The sequence below is a fragment of the Hoplias malabaricus genome, chromosome 12, assembly GCF_029633855.1.
Source record: "Hoplias malabaricus isolate fHopMal1 chromosome 12, fHopMal1.hap1, whole genome shotgun sequence".
NCBI classification, from domain to species: Eukaryota; Metazoa; Chordata; class Actinopteri; order Characiformes; family Erythrinidae; genus Hoplias; species Hoplias malabaricus.
Genome location: NC_089811.1, coordinates 5044154 through 5060814, shown reverse-complemented (window position 1 = coordinate 5060814; position 16661 = coordinate 5044154). Strand labels below are relative to the sequence as shown.

The 16661-nt window shown below is 41.2% G+C and overlaps 1 protein-coding gene across 1 annotated transcript in view; it reads right to left on the bottom strand.

Moving 5' to 3' along the window:
• Positions 1–16661, bottom strand: part of cps1 (carbamoyl-phosphate synthase 1, mitochondrial) — a 72031-nt gene that overhangs the window by 3792 nt on the left and 51578 nt on the right. Inside the window, exons 33-36 of the mRNA XM_066686435.1 lie at positions 11720–11794; positions 10992–11090; positions 1645–1704; positions 1050–1162 (exon numbers count right to left, since the gene is read on the bottom strand). Of these exons, the coding sequence (XP_066542532.1) occupies positions 1050–1162; positions 1645–1704; positions 10992–11090; positions 11720–11794 (347 nt within the window). The remainder of the gene's footprint in view (positions 1–1049; positions 1163–1644; positions 1705–10991; positions 11091–11719; positions 11795–16661) is intronic.

Sequence of the window (16661 nt, the reverse complement as noted above, 5' to 3'; positions counted from 1 at the left end):
CTACTACTTTACAGTGTGTATACATGTATTTATAACTGCCTACAAGCGATTATAGTGTCTGGCTTTACAAATTATTGTACTGTATGTGTATTAAATGCATTTGTAATGATTTATGAATACAGTGTGGAAGTGTGACAGAGATTGGCGATGCAAATCACGTAGAACAGCCAACCCTGCCCTTTTCAGTGGAGTTCTTTTTCATCAGACACGATGCCCTTAGACCAGAAACGCTTGTAACTGACAAGCATGGCATGACAAAGGTGACTAAACCCTTTGTCAACAGTAATGGCTTTCACTGCTTGCTAGTGGCTAACAGCAGTTTGTGAGCGGTGGCAGGCTGAAAGACAGGCAGTTCCTGCCCAGGCTGCCACTTCTTCTCTCCTGACCAATCGACTTCTTCATGGTCCTGTTTATAGATGCTAGGAGCTCACAACCGCATCCAGGGTAAATATCAGCATCGTGTTGTGGTACAGCTCAGAGAATAGGCTGCGCTGATTCCACAGTCTTAATATTTGTCTATCTGTCCGTTTCACAAGAGCGCACACAATGTTTGATGAAAACAAAGATGGAAATCAAAAGCAAACTGAAAACGAGGGGAGAAGGAATCTGATGAAAACTTCAAATAAGGGCAACAACATGAGCCACAAAATAAATATCCTTTAAGGTACTGCAGAAAAACCCAGAAAGTTAGCACTAAAGGATAAACTGGACCCTCTATAAAAGAAAGAAGTCAGCGTAATTATATTCATAGGTGGGAACAGCAGTCCTTCACAGCACTGTTACACTCTTACATTCACTCACACCTATAGACATTTTTGAGAAGCCAACCCACCTACCATTGTGTGTTTTGGACCGTAGGAAGAAACCCACACCTCACTCACTGACAGTCACCCAGAGTGGGACTCTGGAACCCATCACCCCAGGACCCTAGAGCTGTGTGACAGACCTGTTGCCCCACCGTGCCGCCCGACTTAACTTTTTTAATTTGACAATGGATTTATGCTATTCTTCCCACTGCCACTGCTTGTGAGAAGATGGCCAATACTGACCTGCTGATGGTGGGCAAGGTAGTATCTTGACCCTCATGACTGGGCCAAGCAACTGGGGTCGTGGGCACGTCGTTGGCATTGAGCCATGCCGAGGTAGCCTCTGTGGCGTAAAGCTACACATGATGAAAAGCAAAATGTATGTTAGTCCAACAACTTCGATGACGTTCCAGTAATGTTTTCACCAATTACCACTTCCCTATCTTCAATATTTATTTTATTTTTCTAAAATGGAATGAGGAATTAATATCTCATTCTGTGGTGAAGCTCCTTTATCGGAAGGGTTAATTAGGGTGACGAATTTAATAAATTGCAGTGCGCCTCACCCTGTTTCCAAACTGTTAAATTGGCTTGTAATAATAACTGATGTCTTTAAATGCATTTTGAGGAAAAAAAAAGCACTACAAAGAGCTAATTACATGTAGTAAATATAATGTGAAGTGAATGTTATCATATTCATAACAAGGAAGATACTAGACATTCTGTTCTTGTTGTGTGCCATGTAATTAACAGAATACCAAAGAAATCCTCCTCCACTTCAGGCCAATAAACCACAATGATCCTGCTATGGGTTTAGAAGAAAAGATGTTTCACTCACTTTAAATCCCTCCTCCTTAAGTTGGTGCGCAGTGGCCAGGAAATCCGGTCTGAATGAGTGCTAAGAAAGTGAGAGAGACAGACAGAATCAGGCATTTCTGTTTCTTGGCATGTCCACATCAGAGACTTAACCATGGCCCTGTAATCAGCCTTTAAAAGCATGACAGATCCTCAGTCCTCCAGCTCAGCCATTAGACAGGCAGCACAGGACCAAAGCGGCGGTTCGTTTCCGATGGGAATTTCACACTCTCATTTGTACCCCAGATTCTATTAGAAAAATAATGCTGCCGTAACAACCCGACAACGACCTCGACAAGATATTCCACGTTACTGCGCCGAGAGCAGGTATGAATCCCAAACAGCTGCCAGAGTACAGGGGAACAAACATTAAATAATATAATAAACCCACAATGCTGTGTGGCGCATACAAAAGTGCTCCGCTCGCGACTAACACTTCCCTGGTCACGTCTGGGGTTTTAGGGATCACTCTGAGCTACGCTTCATTATCAGCCAAACTCCTGAAATATTCCTGAACACAATGCTCTGTATTCCAGGAAACTAGCTACTCATTGTCCACTCAACTACATCCATTCTCATGAGGTCAGATGTGGACTAATGATTAGAGAAGCTGGTTTGGGACCAGTACCAGGACCAGTTTAATACCTACAACAAGCAGGAAAATATGGAGGGGTTGTGGGGGGGTGTGGGTTCACTTCCTCTAGGGCACTTTTGGTAGGTATTTCAGGAGGTGTTAGAGGAGGGAAAAAAAAGCGGAGAACCCATATCTGTTCATCAGATAAACAACAAAAAAAAATCACTTTCATATTTAAGAGAAAATCAAGCCCCATTCTCACTCCAGATCTAGGATCTGAAATCCATACAGGGGAAAGGAAATGGACACAACTATAGCACAAACTGCCTGAGGGTCCAGATGTTAATTTCACTGAATGTGACTGGGATAATACTGAGATTAATACTGAAAATTTTATTTTTTTTCCCCGAAACTATAAGATAAGCAATGTTTTGAAGGATTTGGCTGCATTAGACATACCCTCCATAACACACTAATATCAAACAGTATTCAGAATGCAGTCTGAGATTTCAATTTAAGAGTTTTAAATGTAATTTCCTGCTTGTGACCTACGCCTTCATAACAGTCTGCCTTGAAGTGATTAAATCACCAGATTTGCTTCGTTTTTGCTACATTCTGCTCCCATCCTTAATTGATCTAATTATCTACTCAATTTAACATGTTATACATTCCCAGGCAGGACCGGCACGGCTAATTGCTGCAAGACTGTCAGTAGCTTGCTAAATGCTTAGCTTGCAATATTTCCATTTAAAAAGTTCCATTTTACATTTTCCTTTAGTTGCTAATTGAGAAATGACTAGGAGAATGCCCAAGGCCTGAATCTGCAGATTGTGGATCGACATTGTGCAGTGGCTACTGTGGCTATATTAACTAGAGTACCAAACTGCCTCTATAGTGTAGTCTATTAGATGTCGCACATCTATAGGATTCGCAAAGCACTTTTTTCCACATCAGCACTTCAGACTTTCTTATTTGTACAATTTGTAAACCCTTCAGTTCTTATACGTTTCTTCCCAAATGCCTCAAGGGAATTATTCATTAATTCATTCATTCATTATCTGTAAGCGCTTATCCAGTTCAGGGTCGCGGTGGGTCCAGAGCCTACCTGGAATCATTGGGCGCAAGGCGGGAATACACCCTGGAGGGGGCGCCAGTCCTTCACAGGGCAACACAGACACACACACATTCACTCACACACTCACGGACACTTTTGAGTCGACTGTGGGAGGAAACCGGAGCACCCGGAGGAAACCCACGCAGACACAGGGAGAACACACCAACTCCTCACAGACAGTCACCCAGAGCGGGAATTGAACCCACAACCTCCAGGTCCCTGGAGCTGTGTGAGTGCGACACTAACCTGCTGCGCCACCGTGCAGCCCTTCAAGGGAATTAATCTTCGCATAATTAAAAGTAATATTGAAATAAACCATAAGCACATGGTCAAATCCAGAGGTGGGTAGAAGAGTCTAACCCCATGCCCACATAAGAGTGTTAGTTCAGAAGTAAAAACGCCTTTCCATAAAACAATTGCAGCACACCCATTTTCCATTATTCAAGCTTTTTTCGATGTTTCAATCACAGACATCCCGAAGTAATACTTAGTTTACTCCCTCAGACTCTGAGACAGCAATCAATACAACAGCATACTCACTCCCCACAGCTGGAATGAGATTTGTGTTTGGATGCTCAGTGTTGTTTTCTCCGAACACAATGTACAATTACCAAACCGTCGCCATGTTTTTGTGTCACTGATTTGCATATGCAGTCTTAAGCAGAGTTGCAACACGGCTGAATTTATTCCAGTTGTAAACTACCTGCCTTATTACAGATTAATGGAGTCTTTAAATCCTTTTGTTACCTTTTCTATTATAAGCTTTAAAGACCTTTTTTGTCATCCTCTGTAATTTCTTTTAAATCGCCCTAATTACTTTTGAAGCAAGAATAAAAATAACACATTTAATCATCACCTTTAATAAAAGATTTTTTATTCAGAATTCTGATATTTTTATAGCTTGGGGGCTTTATACAGCCCTAGAGCATCTTGTTCTCTTTTGTACATTTCTGCGGAGATTAGGTTTAAGGTTCCCCCCAGTTTTTATAATATATAGTAGTGGAGTTTACTGGTTTAAAGGTGTTTCCACAACCTATGAACATAGCACCGTCTGTCTATGTAGGTTTATGGCTGTTGTCATGAAAAGCTTGTGTGAGTCATACAACATACGTATGACCGCCTTTTGTAAAGTGTTATCAACATTCTTTGTCCTTCTAAGTTTACCTTACATTACATACATTCAGCAAAAATTGAAGGTTGACTTGAAGTTATCAATGCTTTAGTGCGGTACACATCCCCCGGCACTTTTCACAGTCAAAACACTACATGAAGAAGTACTACAAAATACATATTGAACCATATATTATATATTAACCATTATTTTACTAACAAAATACAAAAAAAACTTCTAAAGTATTCACTGACCAACTTGTAAATATAAACAAGTGGATGTCTGCAACACACTCCAAAAACCACAGACAGGGAAAGTGGCAAAATACGAGTAAAATTCTAGTAACACTGTTCTGACCTATTACACCAGTGGTCTTCCCAATGGCGTATATTTGGGTAGATACGACATGGACATGTTTCTATTCCAATCCAGCAATTATTCAACTGTTCCTAGCAATCATTGGTCCGTCAGTGTCTAGTCTGTGTATTTCATACAAACAGTTATCGTTCAGTTATATAAATCAGATATCGTTCTCTACTCCGAGTCTCACCTCCAGAACCCACTCCTCCAACCGGATTGGCTTTGCTGTTTCTCACTAACGTGTGAAAGGCTGTGGCTGTAAGGACGCTGTCCACATATTAAAGGATACAGCTACAATCATGTTTTAGGGCCACTTCAAACCAGCCCTGTTGCTCTTTTAAGTAAGAAGTCTTCTCCTTGCGCTCACATGCGTGTTCCATAAGTCTCAATGTAGATGCACAAGTGACACTTATTGCCATTCCATACTCCACAGTAGTAACTTTACGTTTTTTGAAATTTTATGACTTTAAATAAAAGAACAACTTAAATATTTATACTTTGAACTGGTGTATTCTAGATATTTCCTTCTCGGTCTGCACTGGTCCCTTGATTAAGAAGTTTGAGGACCCCGGTATTACACTCTATGCAGGTGAACATAAAAGTAGCATTCAACAAAGTCTCGGAGTTTGTAGGCGATTTATGACTTAATGACGGAAACTTAATGAGAGAATTGACAAATAATACAAACAAAACATTTTTCAATGCTAGATTACAATTTAGGTCTTATCTACTTCACAGCTTAATATTGATTCATCGCAATTTCATCAATTATTGCCATGTTTTAACCACTGCATAAATTAGGCTAAATGTATACGTCTTTGTTTTCAAAGGTAAAAAAAAAATTACTGTTATTTGAAAATATTAAACATTACTGCTATTTATTGAACACTGAACATCCCTGCAGACACAACAAAGGACAATGACACAAATTAACAAACTATATAAATAATATAACGAATAAATGTAAATAGAAATAAATAGCGAACATGGCTTCAGTAAGTTAGGTTTGCCGCGAATGCTTGAAACTGAATAAAAGCTGGGAAAATTCAACAAGTTCTCGCTGTCGAAAAATAATGAGTCAATGTGGGTATTACCCTGGAGTCTTTGCAACTTGCCCTGAAGCTAATGAGAAAAATTCCACTGTGGTTCCCGTCTACAGCTGGGAATGAGGGGGAAAAAAGGTAACGGTGTCATTAGAAACATCATTATTCAGTTTAAATTATTTGTCTTTTCAATCATTCTCGAATGTTCAATGCATTTCTGTCTTCAAGCCCTTACATGACACTGCATAAGAAATTGTCATGTTACAGTGATAAATATAACCACATGAGCTTGGGAGTACCTAAAAACAACTGTTATTACAGAGTCTGTTGCTGCATCAAAAAGCCCCTGCAACATTACTATGCAAGGAGCAATACATCAATCCTATGTAAAACCACCTAGAAAGTCTCGGGGCGCAAGATTTTCAAAGATGATCCAAAAGACAGTAGAAATGTGTGCCATGTTCAGGAGTCCTCAATGTTTCAGCTTGTCTTTTTTTTACGAAAAAAAATTGATGCGTTTTCCATGCTAATAACAAAATTGATCATCCAAAATGTTATAAACGATAGGTGTGAAAGCCAAGATCTCTTACAGTATGGCGAGACCGAGGCATGGGTGATGTGTATGTAAGAAGTTTCATTTAAGTCAAGGCCAACATGGGGTTTTTGAGAGAGGTCTTTCACTGGGGAGTCCATGGTTATTTCAGCAAAACAATGGCAGGCCTCATTCTGTACATCAGGGATCACGAATAGACGGTCTCTGCTCTGGACCCTGACCCAGACGCTGTCCTTTCCGGACATGGATATGTAACTGAGTTTGAGGGCTGTTATTTATTTATTTATTTTATAACATAATGACCAGAAGAGTCACAACACTTAAAACAATCGTTATGGTTCAGGTTTAGCAGTCCAGGAAACTCAGACTAATTGCATGCGTTTCTGCATATCACACGTCAGGCCCCCACACGTGCACATCACTGTGCAGGGGCTGATAAAAATAGCCCAAGGGATGTGATTAAAGCTCTTTTGTGGCACTTTCATTGTGTGAGGTAAATGTTGAACCGGTTGAAATGTCCTCATAATGCTAAACATGGATTCTAGCCAATTAGATTGCTAGTTATGGAAAAGCAGTAACGTCAACTGCAACGACAAGACAGATTAATTAGGGCTTTATTTAAAATATGAATTTTTCCCTAGAAATATTTGTAAATATTTCTATATATATTTTTATATCTATTTATATCTATATTTGTAAATATTTATAAATCTTGTTGAAATGTAACTGAAAGTGTAATTTGAATTAACATTCAGTTGTTAATGACATATAATGTTGCTATAACTACAAGGCTACTCCAGTATGCAGGATATGGCTGATAATGCAAGTTATACATTATGTTCTAGAACTTGGCCTGAGAGAATTTTCTCAAACTGGATCTTAATGAATTTTACTTCATTACCCCTGCTATACATGATACAACAACATGGCTTTGTATACACAGACTGCTGAGCAATTAAAATATCAAGCTATAATGGGAAACACTTCCACTTGCAAAACTGAATCAATTAGTCTCCTCCATTCCCAAGTGATTATATAAACGGTAAAAGTAGAATTTGATGCTGACAACACACTCCATAGTTACAGTGTACCACTGAATTCCATCAACTTATCTTTTAAATATACAATCAACCAATTTACTATCAATTTGGTCAGGGTACACATTGTCAGATAAATGCAGCTTCAAGACAATTAAAGGCTAAGCAGCCTTTATGGACAAATGGACCTTCATGAATATTTCACATTATTTTAGTTACTGACAGATATAAGTATGAATTAAAATGAAAATAGCAGCTTAATTTGCTTTAAAACTGACAATTTTATTAAATTGACGGAAAAACCCGAGCTCGCTACAGAAATTCTTGAACGCAACCGTGACGTCACTGGTGGACAACAGCTGAACAACGCCACGGTAAAACACCGTTATGACTGACTGTTATGACAGTATCTAGCTAAATAACCAACATTATTCATGACAATAGCCTAGCAATAAGCTAAACTCAAATGTAGAGGTACCGTTATTCTTGTAAATGTGATCGAAGTCGAACTCGAATTCATCGGACACTATAAACCTCCGTAATGCAGCTACGTAGCCGAGTATAATCTGAGCCACCGAGTTTAGCGAGTCAGGCTAACGTTAACTAACACCAACTAAAACAGGCGAAGTGAGTGTCCTTACCCTGTTTACCTCCATGTTACAGAGGCTCTTGAACACCTTTCGTTGGTGTCCTTACATGCCCATATTGTTGGAAAAGCGCCAGTGAAATGAGCTACAGATAACAGAGTGAGCGGATGGTCCTTTCCAAAGTGCCCGTTTAAAGTTGACAAATTTAGTCCATTTTCTGGATATTTTGGGATCTTTGGGCCATTTGTTCACAGATGTCCCACTGTACATTGAATGATTGCAGCCAAAAACAACACACCTTTTCATCATTTTGCGTTAAATTAAGTGCAACTTCTAGCGTTGTTGTCCACCATCTACGTCACAGGCAAGACGCCTATTAGAGTTTCCGAACACCGGTGGGGGGGGGAGACCAACGGTCTTCTAAACCTTATTCCTTGAATTAGTAAGAAATAACATGTTTTCTGACTATCAAAAAACACAAGTTAGGAACTCAAATTCCACTGTATTTGTTTGTTTGACACTTTCATATCGCTGGTGCTTAGCCTTTAACAAATCACAGATTCTTGTTTTAATAGCATTTTACAACATGTCCAACCAGTTTGTAAATGGGGTTCGTAATTTAAAATTACTTTCCACCCTTCTCCTTCAAACCAATCTGAATAACCTTGAACACCTTTGTATTTCCACTGTTCTATCTAATATCTATTTTGGCTACCACTTGTTTTATTTCTGAGAACTTTAAGTGCTGTGGTCCACCCCGAAAGACCTCCTTCAGATCTCTCTAATCCTATCAGCTCTTTCTCCCTGTGTAGTCCAAAGCCCAAAGCAGGTTGGAATGAAATTGGCCAAATCTGTTGTCCGCCTCGATGCCATAACTGACACATGACTGAGAAGCAAATTGGCCACGCAGTAAATCATTTTATAAATCGGTGAGCATGTGAGGTTAATACTTTAGACATGCTTGATGTATTAATAAAAAGGAAAAATTAAGCTATTATGCAGTCAAATACTTTGAACTCTCTATATGACTCCTAAATAATTCATTCTCTCTCACTATCTCAAAAGACAAGAAGACATAATACAACAAAGGAGCACTGCTGAAGAGATTGCTTCCATTGCCCTCCTCTATTTGAGTGGGCATGAATGGGGCATGACAGCACTGGCTCAGTACCAGACAGTCCAGCAATGTGCCTTCTGGGTATGCTGCGCTTCCGAATGACATGAAAGCCTTCCATCATGCCTGTATTGAACGATTATGACACACAGTGCTACCATGCAGTGATGAGGAATAACTACTGTCAGCCCTCATCTGCGCTTCAAAGGACTTATTCAAAGATGCAGATGTAAAGTGAGACTGAGAGCGCACCCACCAGAATGAGAGAGCGAGAGAAATAAAGACCTTTATGGAGAGAGAGAGATACTTAACATGATTAGCATTAACTTCACATAGTCATTTCTGTCCATAAAACTTGAGTTGATAGAGAGATCAATGGATGGGTCAGAAATTTAAATAAACCAGCTGTTCACATCAAAATTTCATCATTTCTAAAATATCTTCATGAGATGAGATGTCTCAGATCGAAACCACATTCTTACATCTTCTTTCCCAAATGATTCTAGCCTCCGCTTCATTTTATCTTTCATTATACTTCTCCTATAATTTCATTAAAGGCAACGTCGATTATGCAGGGGAAATGCTGTTCTCTCTTTGTTTACATTCAGATGTATGTAAACATGTCTTTTAAGATGAAATGGTTTGTTGGAATTACCACAGAAGCTCACTGGTAACTCGAGTAGTTTAGTTTTTTAGTACTTTTGGTTTGTGTTTACTTTCATGCAGTTAGCGCTCTCTCTCCAATTTGGAGTCAATTCCACCTTAAGGGATAACTACAGCCAAATAAGTCAGTATTACACAACTATGGACTAGGGACAGAGCAACATTTTCATCTCTTTACATGCTTTTCCAAGTTCTGACTTCTTTCTGCAGTCCAAAAGCCTCCAGATACCGTTTCATAACTTCAGCAGAGCGCAGTGAAGGAGAAAGCCGCTTTCTTTGTTTTCACATTTACAGAGTTATGGATGTGTATAAACACCCAATGATTTTTCAGCACGCAAATTGACTGGAGACCTAGAAATGTCCTCAGAACTTTATAAAAAGTGTTTTTTGATTAAAATCGCAAACATTCATTCATTCATCTGTAAGTGCTTATCAAGTTCAGGGTCGCGGTGGGTCCAGAGCCTACCTGGAATCATTGGGCGCAAGGCGGGAATACACCCTGGAGGGGGCGCCAGTCCTTCACAGGGAAACACACAAACTCGCACACTAACACCTACGGACACCTTTGAGTCGCCAATCCACTTACCAACGTGTGTTTTTGAACTGTGGGAGGAAACCCACCACACTCCTCACAGACAGTCACCTGGAGGAAACCCACGCAGACACAGAGAGAACACACCACACTCCTCACAGACAGTCACCCGGAGGAAACCCACGCAGACACAGGGAGGACACACCACACTCCTCACAGACAGTCACCCGGAGGAAACCCACGCAGACACAGGGAGAACACACCACACTCCTCACAGTGTTTTGAATGCAAAGACCACACCATATGTGAAGCCAAAATGAATAACGATGCATTTTTAGATCAAAAACTAATTGGATATTCTGCTAATGCATGGATAGAGGAATAATTTAAACTTATAATAATATTAAAATAGTAAACTATTGCACAGTCTGTTGAATGTCCCTAAAAAGCTTAATATTATTTGCCATGGTAAGGTTAAGTTAAGGTGGTACCTGACCATCCCAGGTTTGAGCGCAGTGGTGTCAGGTTATATTCAGATTAGGACCAAGAATCCTGCAAACCCTGATTAAAGCACTAGCATGACTCATAACTTGGAACCTGCTTGAACTTCTTCATTCGGCTGTGTCCTCATCACACTCTCACCTGAATGCCTATGAGAATTCCCTTCTGTGGGAGTTTGAATCCTGTGGAGAGCATGGCCTTCAGAAAGGCTGAGTAGATGTTTGGTCCAAAGCAAGCCACCTGCAGCACAAGAGATATAATTAAGTGTTTAACAAGAGGCTGAAATAGAAGTACAATTATGGTAAAAGACCTCTTCTTCATGTGTGGAGGCATTCCTGAGACCCACAAGTCTCGCATGGAATCAATCACAGGAATGTCTCCACATGCTTTTCTGACCTATACAGCTTTATTGTTATTACACATTACATAAACAGTGCTTATAACACATTTCTTTATGCAGTAAATATATAATAATACTAACATTGTAAGTGTAAATATTATTACAGTCATTCCTTTCAGCTGTTGGTCATTTATCTGTTTATTGCTACGAGGTGGAAGAAGAGATGAGAGGAGGAAATATGGGAAGTGTATAATGTAGAAGGGTAAAGCACAGGAGAAAAAGATTAGAAGAGAAGGGGAGAGTCTGTATCTTTGAGTGGACTGGACAGAAGCTGGCGTGAGCTAAAGAAGCACTCCACAGACTCTGGCAAGAAGCAGCTCAGTCTCTTGGGAGAGATGATGAAACTATGAGCATGGCCCATTACCCTTCCCTTTACTGCGTAACGACACAGCCCTATAGTTCGCTACAGAACACTGAACACCAGATTCAAGATAAAAGAAATCCGATTAGGAGGAAAGTGTCTCCAGACCTCTCCAGTAGAGGCCATCTCACAGCGCAGGACAGGGTCAGCATCCCTCAGACGTGGCCAGGAAAACATCGGCGCCTGGGTTGGAGGGGGGCAAGCAAGATATATACAAATATGATATAGTTTAATTTTTTTTTTTTTCTTGTTTTCTCCATATTCAATATTAATGCCACATATCGAGCATACAAGGTCTTTGGGAACTGCTGTACTGACACACACAACCACACAGTGATATTTCACAGTGTGATATTTCATATAGATTTGGACTGTGCTGGACATTACATAGAGAAATATCTAGATAATAATGTTATTATAAACCTGAAATCTGAAATATAAAATGATCAAAATGAGCTCTTAAAATAAAGCACAGAAATCTTTACTGCCACTGCCACCTACAGGTGGAAAATGTGAACATCTTATTGCCAGCTTATGTGGTAACCTCAAAACCCAAAACAATAGTTCTGACAGGATTTCATTCTCTTTGGAGGAACAGCTTTGCCTCTGCACATCAACACAGCAGTGTGCACTCTTCGTAACCAGTAAAGTCCCGCCTTTACTGCTTTCCAGGAAGACGAGATGCTGTTGCTGCTAAAATGCTAAAAATCACTACTCTGCCTGAAGTAATGTAGATGACAAAGTTCATTGATTTTCAAGCAGCAAATCAGCAGCAATTAGACTTAAAATAAGTTCACGTGACCAGGCCGAAGTGACCCACGTCTGATCTTTTCAGGGCTGTGTGGATGTATCAAACCCAACTCTGTCAAATCAGATTTGAGTCACTTTCACGTCTTGTCCTAGATCTGTTACACATCTGATCTGTGGGCATGTGACACGAATGTGAAAGGCTAGATCGGATTTCATGCGCCTCTTTGCTGTGGTCCTCAGCCAGCACCTGCAGCACAGCAAAACAACAATGGAAGACATGCCCAGGCGAGTCCCAAATTGTCCACAGGGCACTTCACATCTTCTAGACAAACTAGTGCCCTGTCTGGGTGTGAACATTTCAGTTTTAGAACCTGTGAAGTGTATAGTACAACATGAAAGGTTAGTACAGAGGCTGTATTAGTAATAGTCTCTTAAACCAGTTTTAATACAATGAGTTATCTCACAATGAAAGGGACATGCATAAACGTATAAATGTGCACGTGTGTGCACCTTCAGGGACAGATTAGTTCACATTACAGACGGATACAGGTGAATGTATAGGGTGACCAGACGTCCTCTTTTACCCGGACATGTCCTCTTTTTTAGACTTAAAAAACGTCCGGGCGGAATTTCACAAACGTCCGGAATTTTGTTTTTCTAGAGCTTACATAGAACTTGGAGAAGTTTCGTTCACAAACTAGCCCCGCCCTCCCCTACTCCGATTGGTTCGATTGAGTGAGAAGGGGGCGTGGTGAAGTAGCCTAAAATCTTCTGATTGGACGGTCTGACTGTAGAGCTATCGTTATTGGTCGACAACCTTCTCTGTAAACATTTAATTGGTCAGTCTGCACGTCAGTAGTCGTCCACCACCCCGGAGACGTGTCCTCTTTTTCACCATCTCAAATCTGGTCACCCTATGAATGTAGCAATTGACTTCCCCAAAAATTTGAACTATAAGCCTTGACTTCAAGTGGTATACCACAAAACAGGATTACTAAGTTAGCCAGATAACTCAAGCCCTAAATCGAGGCTTGTTCAATAATAAGGATGTCCTTCAAGTATTTTCCTTTTCCTTCTCTGGCAAAAATAGCAGAAATCTAAAAATGAACACTACGGGGGTAGGTCCTTATGTGGCTGTTTTGTATTCAGTGTTGATGACAGTCTGGTATCAGTAACGTAGGCTGGCAGAGCGTAGCAGGGCAAACAGGGCAGCAGTTTGACTTAATTGTGTTGGAGAGGTTTTTGTTGCAGTGGGCCGGGGCTGACTGGGCTGAGAGGAGACTCGTCCTTATCCTTCAATTAGAGGAAGCCAGCTTCAGTTAGCTGTCGCAGGTCGGAGGAGAGGGGATACGGACCGGAACATAGCTCTCAGACCCCCGCTCCCTGCTCTTTGAGGAGTCTCGTCCAGACCACTGGGGGGAACTTATCCTTCAGACAGTCTCATCAGCTCTGGACACACCAGTCTCACTTGCGCATTTCAATGCAACAGCAGCCAAAGCAGTGGGACAGCAAACAAAACAAACCCAGCCGTCAGTAATCGAGACTTCACATCAAAACTGTCCGCAATGAGACATATTTTAATTGCCATTTCTTTTAAACAAAGCAAGTTCATCGTGACAAGCACAAGTGTACGCATTTATGCATGTGTGAATGCCTATGGCAAGAGCGCAGGGGACAGAGGGTACGTGCTGACCGATCAGACACAATTCAACGATTGCTATACAGTCGTCCATCGCCACTTCGTGCTTCACCTTTCGCGGCTTCAGTGGAAAAAATATATTTTCGGTGAAAAATATATATATTTGATGAATTTTTACATGAAAAAAATCCCAAAATGTATAAAAATATATTAAAAATATGAATTATAACAATAAAGGAATGTTGTAAATCAAACTATTACGAATTACAGTAAATAATGCATATTTACTCTCGGAAACGAATGGTTATTAAGGGAATGGGAAAGGTTTATGTAGCGTAAAAGTGTGGGGGAGGGTTTATAAAGCCTTAGAATAGTGTATAAATACTTAAATAAATATAGCGTCCCTACTTCGTGGATTTTTGTTTATTGCGGGTGGTCCTGGAACACAACACCTGCGAAAAACGAGGGAACACTGTATTCATTCATTCATTATCTATAACTCGTGGAGGGTCCAGAGCCTACCTGGAATCATTGGGCACAATGAGGGGGGGGGGGGGGGCAGACCTTCACAGGGCAACACACACACACATTCACTCACACCTACGGACACTTTTGAGTCGCCAATCCACCTACCAAGGTGTGTTTTTGGACTGTGGGAGGAAACCGGAGCACCCAGAGGAAACCCACGCAGACACAGAGAAAACACACCACACTCCTCACAGACAGTCACCCGGAGGAAACCCATGCAGACACAGGGAGAACACGCCACACTCCTCACAGACAGTCACCCGGAGCAGGAATCGTCCCAGAGGTCCCTGGAGCTGTGTGACTGCGACACTACCTGCTGCGCCACCGTGCCGCCCTGGAACACTGTATTTACTTAGTAAAATACACCTCTCTTGTGATGGTTCACACTCCTGCAACGTCTTCTACAAGAGGAACACTAGGTAAGACCCCTCCAGTGGAATTCATTTTTACAGTAGTGTACTGAAATAGACATATATCTAATATTGGATATCAGAATGGGCCCAGAATTCCCATATCGCTGCACCCCTACACTTTTCTCCCTTTTACAGTTCGGTGAAGTGTTAACGATTTTGAAGCTGTAATTTTAAGGTAAACAATGTTATGTACTGTTCTTTTAAAACAATGCAGAGATCAATAGAACAGTGGAATTAAATGGAAGACAAGTCTTTTCAGACTATGGAGCTTAGGGTTCTCACACTCGGGTCCAGGAGGAACACAACATTGCTCCGTTTAGCCTTCTCCCAGCTCTAATTAGCTCCGACTGAACTCGGTTAATTATCAAGCCCTTCATGAGTTGAGTCGGGTGTGTTAGGGAAGGAAAACACAACTCTGTGCCGGCAGCGGATCTCCCCCGAGGAGCTGAGTTACAGAACGCTGATGCAGCCGTGTTGGTGAGCCCCGCGTCTTTCACTCATACTGATGGCAGAAACATTCACAGCAGCGGCACCTGCTTATTCCAGGTGGAATCTCAGCATGTGGAGTCCAACTATGACACAGCCACTTTCATTAATATCAGACTTCAGTAATCTGTGAATAACAACAGTTGCCAATTGAAAGCAAGCCGTCCACATCCCTGATGGGCATCATATGCAATGTAAGAGGCACACTGTCCAACTGTAGCTAAGGCAGACTTAGATGTGTTAGTCTTACTGAATGACTGGAATTCCCGGATAAGATTAAATACAAGTCCAAAAATCTGTGTGCTCCTAATTAGTGAATTCAACAACCCATTACTGACACAGACGTTCAATTACACATAGAAAAGCATTGCCAAAAAAGCGGAATGCTTCAGAGAGGTATACACTCTCTGGAGTGATGGAGCTCCATCCAATGCCTTTAGGGTGAGTTGGAGTGGTGTTCGTGATCCAGAACTACATCAGCCACTTAGACCCACTGACAAGCAAACTGAATAACATCTATTATCTCATTACAATGGCTCAAACAGGCCGTTGATGTTGGATGCAGGAAAAATGAGTAAAAGTGTAAGCATCTGAGCCACTTTGTCACTGCTTCAAAACCTAAACACCATCCCAATTTGGCTCTTGTCAAAGTCTCGAACGCCAAGGCTATGCCCAGGGAGCTAAGGTTATCCCGTCTAGTCCGATCCCACACAAGATTAGACTCCCAAAAAGTAATGCTGGCGCTTATATGAAGTTGTTAGAAAACCCAGTGAATCACAGCTTGCTGTGTAAAGGGCTTCTTGTCTGGAGGCTACATGGAACTAATGGGTGCCATCTCTTGCTCTGCATTATTTGCTCCCGTTCTCCCTGTTCTTCAGTGGTCAGTTCCCCCCACAATGAGGCTATGATTTGGGTGGTGGATCATTCTCAGCGCTGCAGTGACACTGACCCTGTGTTGTGCTGGTACGAGTGGATCAGACACAGCAGTGCCGCTGGAGTTTTTAAACCCAGTGTTAAACACTTTCCACTCTGTTAGACGCTCCTTCCTCATTGGTCCACATTGTAGAAGTCAGAAGCAGTAGCTGATCTTTTGCTGCACAGTTCGTTTTTGTCGTCCCCTAGTCCTTTATCAGTGGCACATGATGTTGTTGACTGGGTATTTTTGGTTGGTGGACTATTATCAATCTGAGGGCTTTGAAAACTCTAGCAGCACTGCTGTGTTGGATCCACCCTA